The 15,115-nt window shown below is 37.5% G+C and overlaps 1 protein-coding gene across 3 annotated transcripts in view; it reads right to left on the bottom strand.

The window, feature by feature from the left end:
• Nucleotides 1-15,115, bottom strand: part of ZNF407 (zinc finger protein 407) — a 355,347-nt gene that overhangs the window by 48,679 nt on the left and 291,553 nt on the right. The window contains exon 9 of one of the 3 annotated variants that reach the window (XM_080381215.1): nucleotides 8,824-10,605. The exons of the other annotated variants lie outside the window; for them this stretch is intronic. Within the exon in view, the coding sequence (XP_080237341.1) occupies nucleotides 10,523-10,605 (83 nt within the window). The 3' untranslated portion in view covers nucleotides 8,824-10,522. Of the gene's footprint in view, nucleotides 1-8,823; nucleotides 10,606-15,115 lie in introns of those variants that run through there. 3 annotated transcript variants of the gene reach the window in all.

Raw genomic sequence — 15,115 nt, 5'->3', positions numbered from 1 at the left:
TAGTCTCAAACAAATAAATAAATCATGCTTTCTGAAAAGCAGAAAACAGAAGAAACCATGGGACAAAAAAGGAAAAAAATTATCAGTTGAAACTGTAGTGTGTCTCCATAGATGGGAACTGGGAGAAGAGACAAGATTAAATATTCTGCAATGCAGTTTTCACATTTCAGTCATCAATAAACACAGTTCACAATAAGGGATTATGATATTCACAGCCAGCAGTACCATAACTTAGAATTAGCCCTTCTTAAGTCAAAAGAGCAACTTGGGATGAATAAGATGCAATTCAGTGTTCGAATGTAACTCATGGGTTGACCTGCTCTAAACTATCCTCAAAAAAGTGGCTTTGAATCAACTCTCTTCCAGTCAGTATTAGTAATTGCTAAAATCCTGTTTTAGCCTCCACAATTCAATTTGCCTCAGGATTTGGTTTCTGATCCACTTCAGATCTCATTCACATCAATGACTTTTTTTTCCCTTTACCTTCATAACTTAATTGGAAAATATCCTTAAGGAAGGGGAATTCTTATACCAAAATTTACATGCACACTATTTAACTACAGATCCAAGCAACAGCTCAAAGCTTAGGCTGAAAACTGAGTAACTTTAACTTTTGCAATCCCTGTTTTTTTAAGTTTAACAATGATAACATGATAGCACATTATACTCAAACTCAGTTTCAGGGTAAAGGATAAGTTTATGGGCTTTTTGCTCTTTTGTCTGGTGTTTAAAGAAGGCACATGAGTTCGCTTGAGTCAGTTTCTTTCTTTTTTATGGTGATTTTCTAGATTTTTACCTTAGGTGTAACATTAAGAAAATCATGTTTGGTCTTCCTGAGCTTGGTTGAAGGATAATGGGAAAACACAGAAGGCAAAGAAACTCTTTGGAATCCACAATTTCAAGACTGTATCTCTTCAGGCAAAGTTGGGCTGTGGAGTCCATGTTCAGGCTTGGGGATGGTTCGGGGCAAGCTTCACACAATAAAACTGAAAACTTTTGACCTCTCACTCAGGCTTTGGTTTCTGGGTCATAACAGAATCACAGTTTTACTAGGCTACTTTTTTGCCCTCTTAGTCCCTAATAACAGATTTTTTTTTTTTTTTTTGAGAGGCCACTTCTACGATTTTTCTTTCCTCCAAACCGCAGCTGGTAGAGCTGGATTTGACCCTTAGTAAAAAGAAGGGGCTTGTAAGCACCTACATGCCAATATGGATACCCAATAAACCTTCACCAGTTTTGAAATGAGTTTAAATCCTTTTTTAGTGGAGGTGGTGCAAATAGTGCCTAACTAACAGTTCTTCCAGTTAGAAACTTCACTGTATGAATCACCCACAAGCCACCTCCACTAGTTAATCTTTTGATACTGGCAAAGCCTACTATACTTAAATCTCCAAGGCATAACTTGTGCCTTGAAGTGCAAATTACAGTACACTGTATTTTACACTACTTAGATGCAGATTCCCTAGGTGTATTTGGAAAAAAAATGCCCAAAGCTTTTACCTACTGAAGAAATTAGCACCTTCAGTTCCACTCACAACTCAAAAACATTAATGAACAAAGCAGGCCATACTCTCTCTATCTCTTCTGCTGTACTTACTACAGAAAAAAAAAGAAAAGAGGGTCAGTGATGTATCTTTGTAATTTAAACAGCAGTGTTTTAGGTAAGTTGCGGTACTCTGGAGAGTTGGGAGGGAAGTGCCTTCAACTGCAACCTATTGCTCTTTGAAAGACAGCACAATTTAGTATGTGGGTACTCTCAAAAGTGAGGATCCCTCTCACACACCAGTATTCTTCAGGGACTGTTTATCCCAGTGCAACTGAAATAAACAAACAGTTTAAAGGGACTTTCCATAAGGTAAATCTGGCCAAGCATATAAGAAGGGCAATAAAATCTTAACAAGTTTTTAATTAAAATTTTTATATGCACTTTGACATTCTCCTATTAGTAAGTAGCCTGTTCCCCTGCCACATTTAAACAGACCTACTCCCTAACAGAGAAATGGATTTCTGTCTTAAGTACATATTAGTAAATGACATATCCCCCTTTTTTCTTATGTACTTTGGTCACCAATAAAACAGCTACTATTGACCACATTTGTATCTTTAAATTATGGCAGCTGTTGTAGTAAATTACTACACATACATACACGCATGCATACATGATAAATAACTATAATCACGGGGTATCAGTGTCTTCTTGAGGTAAGCATGATCAGTTCCCTCTGTTGTCTTTCAAATTCTCTTAAAATTGAGTCAGATACCATATCATTTTTGAGGGTTTTTCCTCTGAAACACGCAAGCTAGGAATCTCCTTATATTGAGCGACTAAATCAGGAGATGTTAGCTTAAGGGAAACAATGCAGCCCACATGCCTTCAGAACAATCCCAGACTTGAACCCTGATGATCTTTTATCTACAAAACTGTCTGTGAGGGCACCCACTGCCACCCAGCTCAGCCATAGTACATTCTTGCACAGAATTTTGGCCGTATATGCCTAATTATATGCCAAGCAAATATTTTCAAAGCTATTACTTTTCATTAGTGTCTAATAATACAAACAGGTTCCACAGCAAACATTTTTGTTGTTTTTTTGACAGGAATAGATATCTATTGTCCTCTACAATGTCTTATTTTCTTATAGAAAATCACTTAAACTGATTCTTTCTTTGCTACTCACCTTTTACAGGAAAAAAACAGAAAGAAAGCAGGTAAAACTCTGACGTTATTCTTTCTTATATTCTTGTAAGAGGAGTACATGAAAACTGAAAGCTAATCAGTAACAGGGCCACTGCTTAGAAGCTCCTTTCTTGCAACTCGACCTTCAATATACTGACATACACTGCTTTTGCTGAATAGAAGTAATGTTTTTTGCATATGCAGATAAGTGGCTTAAAATCAGCAAAAGCACTTCCACTTCCACCCTTTGAAATCTGGGTACCAGATGAGTACAACCATGTAAGTTCACAAACAACAATCTTGGCTCTCAGATTTGTTGATGCTAATTTTTCCAGTGAGGCTACCACACTGCTATAGCAAGCCACGGTATTTAATTGTTGTTCAACTTCTTATGTTTAATGGTGCTATAAAAAAGAAAGCGAGACTAGAGAAAAATAGGACTTTTACTAAGCTGTTATTGTCCCCTCCAGTTTGCTTCCAGGCCCCTCAATTTCAATCCATGTTGTTCTATTTTGAGGATGTTTTCAGATGCATTGAAGTGCACTTCGACAGATCCTTGAAGCACAACATGGGTTGAAATGAAGTTGCCTGAAGATATTAGTAATAGAAATCTCTGACACAGCACTGTGCACTGAGAAATTGCTTGATACTTATTAGAAAGCATCATGTTAATACAACACTGTGAATACACAGCTCTATGAGAATGCATAATAAAAATGCTGTTAAAAGAATTTTGCAAATGAAGTGGCAGGTTTGGGAAAGGAGAAGGGGAGTAGAAATGAGAAAATGAAGAGAGAAAAGTTTTAAGACATTCATAAATACATACTTTAACAGGCAGCAATAATCCTCCTCCTTCTTCCAGTCCCTCAAACCTCAAAGCCCCCAAAATAAAACACAAAACAACCCCTAAGTGCACATTTACTTCATCATTTACAATTAACATTTCCCCCCCCCCTCCAAGACATTCAGGGGGAAAAAAAGCAGGTAAAACTATAAAATATTGCTTTTCCTGTTTTAGCACCAAAATTCCAGAGAAATAGACTGCAGAAGAGATTTTTTTTTTTAAAGCATTATAACAATTCTGGATGAGAATTTCTTCAACAAGGTTTAGGCCAAGAATGTTTTTAATAGCTAGGTCATAAATTCTTTCCTATTAAGGAGGTTTATAATGGAAGTACAGACAGACCTTCAAATGACGTGGAGCAAACAGTGATACCTAATAAACTTGGTAACTATTTAAAATAGCCCTATAGGATATAATTTTAAAGAAGGAGATTCTACCAGCTATGGGCCCATCTAATTGATGATAAATTTCCCTTCACTCCAGTAGATGTTCTTCCTAGTATGGACAACAGGAATATGGGAAACACTGTTCTAACTCCCAGCTCTACAGCATGGATGCCCTGATCTATGCAAGACAACACAGCATAAACACAGATGCATGTGTGCTAATATATTTCACAATTGCCTGACTTTCAACTCTGGTAGGTTTTTGCAGTGGTATAATTAGCTGCAGCAGACAAGTCCTTGCTACTTGCATGTGTCACCTTGATAAGCAATACTAGAAATGGAGTTTTGGTGGGCAGGAACTGTCCATGAAAAAAAAAAAATTAAAAAGTAAATAATAAAAATAGGCTTTTTGTGGACAATTTGTAAGAATAGATAATGATTCAAAATTGCAGGCTGCCCCATATGGTATTGCACGTATGGGAGACTGGCAGACAGTCAGAAGATTTAACTGATTGCGGGCACCTGCTATTTAGGTTTTCTCCAAAGCTTTACTAGCATAGCCCAAATGAGATTACTGCTGATTCCCTGCTGCTAATTTAAGCTAAAACTGAATATATTAGAAGGAATATGCAACATTATTTTGCATGTGGACAAACAGTCATGAATTGGCTCAGCTGCCCACATCTAAGATGCTGAAGGCTATCTGAGAGGTCCACCCGTGTCAGATTGGCCAGCAGAGCCACTGGAGACCATGCCTTCCTGGAGCGGCAGTGGCAGATCAGAGGGCAGCTCAAATCCAAGAATGTGAACTGCGCATGAGCACCTGAGCCAGGTGTCAGTATGTATAAGGTTAGCACAACTCAAATTGCAACCAATTTTTAGTATCCAGGCACTAGTTTTAAGCATTAACATACTTATTTTCACAGACTGTTTGAGCAGGCACATTTTTAACATTCAAATAGCTCTACACAAATCTCTGACTATGTTTTCTTGAAGAACAGGAATTCTAATTTACCATATCTACAGGCTATGGTAAATGGTAGGAAGTCTTAAAATAAATAATCTACTTTTAAAAGTAGATTGATATTTCTTTAAACTTCCTGTATTTGCAATAATTCTCACCTGTGATGAGTGGGATCTCTTAACCTGACTGATGCACGTGCCATACTATATACTAAAAGTTATTTTCAAAATTATTATTCTTTTGAGTCTTTTACAACAGAAGGCTTTGTTAACACATTCAGGACTATCTCATTCTTCTTGGGGAGAAGGGACAGTGGGATTTCTTAACCACGTTTATGGGAACTATCCAAAATTGAATAGTTCTCTTGTAATGACTAAAAAAAGTACCATGTGCACAACTTTGGGAAGTTTCACATTACATGTGGAAAACCAAGCAGACTACCAATTAGAAACACTGAACAACTGGTATCTGTCAGAAGGTCGTGGTTAGAGGCTGCGAACAGGGGAAGGAAATATGACTGTTAGGAATGGTAAATAATAGAGAGGGCAGAGGCTAAAAAGTAAAGAAAGCCACAAAGTAGCAGTATAAAAATAAACCGGAATATAAGAAGATGCTGAGAACAAAGAGGAAAAAAGGTAAGAAGGAACGGACTGGACATGCAGGAAGAAGGTAAAGGAGAAAGGCTGGAGGAACTATAAACAGCAAGGAGAACATTCAATCAGGAGGACAGGAATAGAAAAAAGAATGAGAAAGCAAGTTTAAAGAAAAGGTTAAATGTGTAAAAAAATAACAGGTGAAAGGAATAAGAAATGAATAGGCAGAAATAACAGAGGTAGGAGAGAGAAAGGCGGCCCTGACAGAAAACAAAGACTACAGTAAAAAAAGCAAAGAAGAGAAACAGTTGAAGGTTAGGTAGTCTTGCAGGAAGAGCCTTAAAGAAGAATGCAACAAATATGCCAAGTGATCTGGGTTCCATATCAGAAAGGTGTGAGAGGAAGAGAGCAAGAGTAGCGATAACTAGCATAAGAAACTAAATTTCATCGGATTTATTAATTTTTTTCCTGCTAAAAGGCTAACACATCCTTTCAAGAGAGTTTTTATTGTTAAAAAAAATAAATTAAAATGTAAACTTCCCTGCATTTGCCTTATTTATTAAAAGCTCCGACTCAATTAACAAAATACAAGCCAAGTCTGAGAAAGGACTTGAATTAGTTTCTCCAAACAGAAACTACAGACATACAACAGCTTCACATAAAATCGCAAGGCCTTTTGTCTTAAAGACCAGAAATGCAACAGAAACAACATATAATAAAAAATGAAAATTCAGGTACAGGAATTATGTATTTCATACTGAATAATTATTTCTGTACTGCCCGTAAATCCTCTCTGGTAAGCTGTGCATCTAAAACTCATCGAACTGCCAAGGGGTAAACGCAGCTCCATCCATCACACAGCCACTTGACAAATACATTCCATAATAGAAGTTTATTTTTATGGGAGGCTGAATCAAGGACTTTCCCATGCATACAAAAACTTGTCAAAATTATTTATGAGTCTTGCTGAGACACACAATATGTCACATCAAACTCCTATTTTCCTTCCAAGCACAGACTGTCAATATCTCTGCTACTATCAATAATGTGGAACACCGCTGCTATAGGCCCTCAGGATTTTGAGGTCATTTGCCCATCCTAGCCTGCTGCCAGACGCTGTCTCTAGCTGCAATGCAGCTGAGGAGAGGTGTATTTACAACCTCTATGAGGTGTAGTTAAGGTAAGCACTAGGGACTGCATTCAAAGGCTTTGCCAACACAAAATAAAATGGAAACATATGTTTGAAAAATTACAGTTTATTATAGCTAGAGTTATGAAAATAATGAAAAAAATTGCATTGGCCTCTTTCTAAATTAGAAAATCCAAAAGCTTACCAGCATTCTCTGGCATAATTAAACAAATAATCACTTCTGATGAATATGTTTGCACCTTTCTGAAACTATGCTAAGGAAATCCCACACATAACAAGGCTATTATTACACTTTGTGACCAGAAAGATGCTTTAAGATCTCATGAACTTTTCTAATAAGGAAGAGAAACTCATGAAACAGTGTTTTTTTAATACAACCTGTGTTATCTGCAAAAAAACCCAGGAAGTCTTAAAGCAAACACCAGTGTTTTCGCCAAGAGGTCCAAAGACTCTGCAAAAAGCATTTAGCCTTCTGAAGGCCATATCCCCAAACCCTGTTGAGTGAAGTCTCTTTCAGCTCTATTAGTTTTTCTGCTGGCTGTTTTGCAAAGACTATACAATCACAGTATATCCTGTCTGGGACAGTAGTTTCATGTATTTCTGTGGCTGAACTTACTAATATTTTGAACCTTCTTGGTACCAGCCCTTTCCTTACCATGCTGGACCAACACCTTTTACCACCTCAGCTGCCACCAGCTCTGCAGGTATGTTTCTGGTAACACACCTGGCTGTCCTCAGCCGCCTCTGCCTGCAGCTGCTCAGGTACCTCCATGCAGCGCTCCCCTTTTCAGGACCACGATGCAGAAACAGCCATGGTGGCCTCCAGAGCCAGGATGTATGTCACAGAGCTTGCGTGCTTGGGATACAGGCTGCCTCACCCGCAATGCACTCCTGCCTTGTTACTGAGGCATGCCTCACCAGCCACTCGCCACTCGCTGGTGATAATGCACATCATTTAGAGAAACAGTAAGTGGGCCTTTCTCACAACTGTTGAAAGAGTTGTCTAGTTAAAACTCTCCACAGTGCATTATTACAGAATACCTAAAAACTTAGCTTACTGTTTTTTAACAGGTAGCTACAACTTCTTGACCAAAACACGTAGACAAGCAAGAGCCCTGTTCCTACACTCTGCATATCAATAGATCTCACCTTGTGACAGATTTGTTCTACAGTTCACCTACAACATGATTATGGGCATGAAGGAGGAAGAGAGATTTACATGGCACGTGGCAGGAGGTTCTCCGCTCAAAGGCAAAGTTACAGGTTCATCTCAGCCCAATAGCTGTTGAATGTGAAAGACTGCCATTTGGGAAGTCACTGAACCTGATTCCTGTTTAATTTTTAGCTGCCTTTCCATGAATGAAAGCATGTGCTAGAGATAAACTATACAAATCTGAGAGGAAGAATTTCTTCAATGAAAGCTTACAGTGGAAGATCTATTTAGCTATTTCCTCAGACTCAACCATCGTAGTAGAGGAGATCACACTGACACTGCAATTAGCTTTGAAGGAGGTGGCTTGGGTATTGGAAAGAGTATGGTGGCAGAAGCACAGGATTCTGTGGCAAACACACTGCAGAGAAGACAGAGGTATGGTACTGCCAGAATTACATTGCTTCCAGTACTGCATGCAGGACAGCAAAAAGTGCTGACACCGAGTTACTTTTGTAAAGCCCCAGTGTCTTCAGCAGCAAATATCCCAAATGTACATCCAACAGCAGCACTGTGCCATCTACTGAATTTGTTTTTTGAGCAGGCCCTTGGGAAAGTGCATAAGGCACAAGGCATTTGTGTAAAAAATGCCTTACAGGTCCACTGTTCTCAGTGCCATATATACTTTTAATCCTGTTTCCCAAAAGCTATAGTACCTGCTATGGTTCATACAGATGGAAAGAAGAACATGCCCAGATGAGTTCCCTTACTGTTTGATGGGCTGATAGCTCCCATGCTCTCAGTTAACCTGATGCAGAGTCACTCTATGGATCTTGAGTAGCTATGTGTAGCCTGGAAAACTTTTCAGGAAAATAAAACTGGAGAGACATTCAAAAGAAATAGGTAGATGATGAGCTCTATAGGATGGACTACTGTTTCCTACAGGTCTGTACAATGCCTGTTCCAGGAAATCAGAGACTTACATTCTACCATGTCACAAACACCAACTTCTATTGTACTAGTACAATACTACTAGTATTAGTAGTAGTATTAATACGTACTAGTACAGAACATTACTAAGATCACAATAATTAATGAGGAACAAGACAATAATCTGATTGTCAAATTAGAACTAATATTACATAAAAGACTAAAAAAAAAAAAAAAAAAAATTTTCTCATAATTTTTATTTGTTCCACTAGAATAGGTTTGTGTTGTCTTCTTCAGTTTTTGCCTGCTCGGAGAGATTTTAGAGAAGGCTGTAAACAGCCAAGCCAAGGAAAAAAATAAAAGTACTGGTAGCCAATGTGAACACATCCAAGTTTGTTCAGAAGATGCATTCCCAGTACTTAACTGCCACCCTACACCCATTCTTAAGGCATAAGGGCAACAGAGCTATTTAACAATTTTTGTTAGTGGTTTAAAACTGTCAAGAATCTGAGGTCTTTTTAGTGGTATACTTTCCACATGACATAGGTACAACTCATTTTATCCCTAACAGAAGCCATCACGCCTATTACTCCTTGAACACTGCACTGCAAATGTACCTTTTAGAAGGAGAAAAATATAATCCTATTGATTTTTCTCAGCCCTAAAATGTAATAATTTGAGATTATTTTCAGGCAACAATAAAGCTTTATGACCTAACAGCTGATCACCTTTTATACTTCACCACTGATGCTGATTACTAAACCCAGAATCCCAGCTCCTGTTAAAAGATATTTATAAATACAATTAATTATTTAAGTTTAATGTCCTTGTGGTAAATCATATGCTACTATTAAAGTGCTGTAGTTACTGCACCACTCTTGTCTTCTGAGAGTGAAGATGACTGAACAGGCAAGGAAGACTAACCACTGTATTTTATACTTAGAGAGACAGCAGTAACTGATGCACAGCAAAATGTCCTTTTACCCATAATCGTTTTGCAATATTAGAAGAAGGACATAAGTCAAAGATTAAAACATGAACAACCTGAATCGCCAATAACTTGCATCCTGAGCAGCCATTTAACACCTCTGCAAAGTAAATGTACAACAGCAACATTCTGACTAGTAACAATTTACCTGTTCTTTGCACAGGTTTAATTGACTGCACTAGAACAGAGAGGAAGAGGAACCACCTTGCTGCATTTCAGCAGAAAGGCAAGACATTTTTAATAGTGTTACACGTATAAACTTTTAGAGTATGTGATAGTTATAAGCATTGGTTTTCACATCCTATCCTTAATTATTTTCCTTAGAGGTACATGACTGAAATGAGATGGTCTGGTCTCTTCCTTGCACTGGTCTCGTTCTTTTGTTAGTAAAAAGAATCACTGCATTTCAGTTACCTTTGGAGGAATTCCCAGGAAAGTAAGACACAAGAACTCCGTTGTTTTATGGTAGCTGCTCTTTTCTCTTACCCAAGATGTGTTTCACTCCTGCAACGTCCTTAAGCAAACATTTTCCTTCTCTTTCTGTCAAACTAAGGAACTTTGTTAGCAACACCGTAGGACAGGAGATAACTATAGAGCTCTCTAATTGTTAAGCTTTTGCAAGGGCTGAGCCTGATCATTCACTGAATTGTTGAGTTGATGGGATTCGTGTAGCTGGTTATAAATTGATAATCTAAATTAATTCATTCAAGCAGAAATCGATTTTGTAACTCCTTGAGAGCTTGTAATAATGCTTACCTCCTACCGTTAGCTGCATTCTCTGTTTCATAAAGCTGGTCGGAAACAGCTGGATTCAGGTGACCTGCTAGCTCATTAAATCTGTTACATGTTCCTTCTGGTAAATGATATTAAGCTGAAATGTCCTTGCGTTGATTTTTTTCCTTTAATTTTATGACAGAAATAACCTAATTTGTAACACAAAATAACAATCTCCTTGGATTACTTTGCCTTGTTAAAATATTTTATGCATTTTTCATTTACACGAAGGTAATGGAAAAACACTTAAACTATCTGTTATTTAAACCACAAGAGATATGTTACTGAAAGTCTGATAGCTGCAAAAATGATTGCCTCTTCATAGTCTTTGCTTTATATCTGTAATAAAAGGCGGACAATTCAATTCATCGGTTAGTAAATAAAGTACGATACTTTTTATTTTATTTGCTCTGCATTGCAAGAACTAAAATCAGATTGCTTTTTGAATTCATTTAAAAATGGGCTCATTATTTTCCTTTTCTAGTTCTAATGCAAAATGTCTGGTGTCTATTTTGAATGTTATACTTTTTTTAAGATATAAAGCAAATATAACCTAATTCTGAATGTCAGATTAAAAGTATAAATTTCTTTCATTGACTCCTCTATAATTATTTAAATATTGGTGACAGAAATGTCAGTTACAAGTGCTGAATAACTGAATCTGAACACTTCACTATGGATCTGATACAAAGCATAAACACTTATTTCTTAGAACTTGATGACTTTAACTATCAACTTTTATGACAAGCATAGAACAAGTGTCATGAATTACATTGCTGGAATATTCTGCAAGGCAAAATGTATGCGTCTCTCACTAGATAAAGCCCAAATTCTTCCACGTCCAGTGCAGAAACAACACTGGTTTAGGGAATGGGAAAATGCAATGTTACTTTTCTGTACAGTCCATACTTCATGTATGTAAAAGGATCAAGCAACCCTGTACTGAAAAGCTTAAATATGCCCTTGAACATATCGGTTTACCATTTCCAGCAGACGTCACTATAGAGCAAGGATTCATGCAGGCTGAAAAAATGGCAACATTATCCAAAGGAATTATGATAAAAACATTTAAGAAGGCTTAGCTATTAAGATAATAGTAGCTAAAATCAGAATTATTAGCTTATTAAAATTAAAGATCCATATAAAGATAAACCATCCTTTTAATTATCAGAAGGAAAAAGCGGTATTGATTTCAAGCTTCTGGCAATAACAAAGCACAGAAAAGTGTAATACATGCAAAATGCACCTATCTTTCGGGATGTATGAAACTCACAAACATAACACTAAGCAATGCACATGCATAAAAACTCAAGTATCATGTTTTCTAAACACAATAAGAGTACAGCCATATATACTACCAGCCATAAAAAAGCAACTGCTTTTCCACTCATACCTTCTCCTACATTTATTACCACCAAGTAGCCTCTACTCATTTTCCAAATCCTAGTATTTAAATGCACATCATCATCAAAGTTCTGTACAACAGCATTGTTCAATAACCTAAAAATCAGCATACAATAACAATGAAAGGTGGTGGTAGCTTTCGGAACCATAGTGAATGTATTATGACTCTAACATGTTCATGAAATATCTAATATTTTTTTCCTCTTTAAAAAACCTACAGAAAATAATTCCTACCTCTCAGTATTTTTGCCATAACATTTACTGCCTCAAGAATTAAACCTGTGAAGTCCATTCTGTGTGGTGGTGTTCAATCCTGACCGGCTGGAGTTTGTCTGAAAGACAAATGCTACTCAAGGTAGCGCAAGGCTAAATGTTGTAGGCAAGTCTCTGGGAAGACTTGTCTTTGAGACATAAATTCTAATGACAAAGAGCACATAAAGGGAACTTTTTCACTATACCATACCTCAAACAACGTGTCCTGTTTTCTCTGTGAGCTTGGGTAATTTGTCTGGCCTACAGAGAAGAGTCAGGGCCAAGTTTTTCACAATTTCTCTGTTGCTTGTGATCTGATATTTGCGTAACATAGGATGAAGTCCTCCCCATGCTCAGTACATACTGGGGATTACAAAGCAATATAGCTCCATTCCAAAGACGCAGGGGGAGGAAGAAGGAACACAGCAACCTTTTGCCCATTCCCCCTCAGGAGCACTGGCTCAATGGCCACTGGCTGTAGGGTCTCTGCGCTGTGAAAGAGAATACCTGTAGGCACAGTACCTACTTGGAAACAGTTTTAGCACTTTTCCTGAAGCAACAATGCGTACATTGAGGAGGAAAAGCCATTCATCAGACTGCTCCTATGGATATTTCCAGTGGCCAACTTGGGGGTCCTTGAGAGAGCTCCTGTGACCGATAGAGGTGGCTGGAGGTGCTGGGGGCCTGACAGCTGACTCCAAACATGAAGACTCAGCACCTGGGCTGCCACATGAGAATTTTTTGGTGTGCTTCTTTGTTAATTTTGTTTAGAAACTTTCCTTAATGATTAATGGTTAAGTTTCGTTGTGCCTTACATAGTTATGGCTCATCCTCACACTGCATTCCCAAACAGGTGTCTCTAAGCACCAAGAAGGCATTGAACTTTATTTGGTTAAAATATTTGAACGTATTATTGCTTTGGAGTGAAAGAAAAGCTCTATAGTATTCTTGGCTTAGCGAGTAAACTAAGGCACACTGCTTGCACTTGGATTTCTGTATACTTTGTTGGATATCATGAAGAACACATCAGACAACTATTGACCTAAAGCAATGGAGGCAAACCCCCGCCAAACAAGGGTGCTGTTTTGCTCTGCAAGGGAAGGACTTCTAATGGTAAGGAGGAGCTCTATGTGAGAGGAGCACCTTGGGCACCAATTTCCATTGGTACTGTTTCACTAGCAGTGCCAGTATTAACAGTAGGTTACTGTAAACACAAACCATGCAGAAACAGATTACTCCAAACGGCAAAGGTGTGGAGATGGAGAATATGGCACTGCACCAGACAGAACAGTGTTGGCGATTTTCCTACAGTCAACCTCTACTTTCAAAATAATTCTAATCCTTGGACAGTTTGCACTCTTCTAGTCATGTTGCACTGTATCAGTCATATCAAATACCATGTGTTATTACCCAATCATTTACATTTATGAGTTCAACAGTTCACAGAAGTTGAGCTTCTCTTATTTTCAAAAAGAATAATCAACGGCTGAACTGGTTATTGGCAATAAAAATCTTCTCAGTACAAAACCCACTGATTTTTTTTTTTTTTTTTTTAAATATAAATCATTCAGCAAAGGCTTGGGTCCAATGCTAGTCCTTTTGTACAGAAAAACATGTATAGGCATGTGTAAGTGTCTTTAAAATCTGGATTATAAATTGTTTATTCATATACTTTCTATTAATGAAATATTACCAGTAGAATAGCACATCTGGGGGCATATGGCTTTCTTTCTCTTGGTATCACATTGTTGGAGAAGATTACAAAAGGAAAATACCAGACAAGACTAGAGTATCCTGTCACTGCCAAAAGAGAAAATCTTTTTTAAAAAAACCATGACCAGTGACTCCCTACTTTGCTTCTTAGCACCACAGCTCTTCATGTTACTTGTAAATGAAGAGCCACATGCACATCGTCTGCTGCCACACCCTTCCTGTTGCTAATCTGTCTTTTTAAATTTAATTTCTTTTATGGTGGCTTTTCCACTGTTTAATTAGGCCACGGGGAGTAAAGGGAGGCAGTCTCACTATCCCTTCAGAGTTTATTTCACAGACTGTTCCCTTCAAGGATTTTATTTCTGTCATTGAAAGCAGACATCCTCATATTGCTTAAACACAGAAAATGATTAATACAATGAGATTGTTATGCTCCCAGCTAAAATGGCCTTCTTTCTAACGTGAACTACAACAGCTTGAAAAGATGGGTGCTGACACTACACTACAGCTGACAGTTTTTCTTTTTTTAGGTGTACTATTATTGGGATCTGTAATACTGTGTGACCCATAATAATAATCCCACCATTCTCCTCATATTAATATCATAAATTCTGCAGACATAGATGATATTATCATATATCAAATATGACCATAAAACCAATGTGATCTTAACACCTTTGGATTTATCTTGAAAAGAAAAATACTAGATAAAATCATTTATGCTGATATCACCAAGTCTTTACTGGGCTACAGTAACATGTTAAGATTAAAATATATTTTTAGGACAGGCATTTCTGACAGATTTATTAACCTGTTCATTGAGTTAAACTTGTGGATAGTTAATTTGTATGTTATTTAACAGTCAATGCTTTCCATTCGGTGTTCCTGGCTACAAACTTGAAATTCCTCAAAAGCTGAATTTGGTATAATATGCAATGCACATATTAAATAGCCTAGTTTAAAGGAGCACTAGTCAGAGAATAATATTTTACGATATTTAAGTGGCACCTGCTAGTGCCACTGCAGCTAAAGGTCTGTGAGGTAATGCAAACACACTGTGGGTTAAAATGGCATGCTCGGCTTTGAAATGATTTAAAAAGCAAATTGAATTAATACTGGTTTCAAATTTTGTATCTCTGAGACCACTTATACTTCCCAGTAACATGATCGCAGTGGAAGACTCTGGAACATTTAGAAGACTGAAGCAAAAGCTGAATTTAAACAGTGAAACCTTCAATTTGCCACCTCCTTCTTCCCACCTCTGCTCTCATCAGAATTAAAATTTCCAGA

This window comes from Falco punctatus (assembly GCF_963210335.1).
Source record: "Falco punctatus genome assembly, chromosome: 3".
Lineage (NCBI taxonomy): Eukaryota > Metazoa > Chordata > Aves > Falconiformes > Falconidae > Falco > Falco punctatus.
This window is presented reverse-complemented; position numbering and strand designations above follow the sequence as displayed.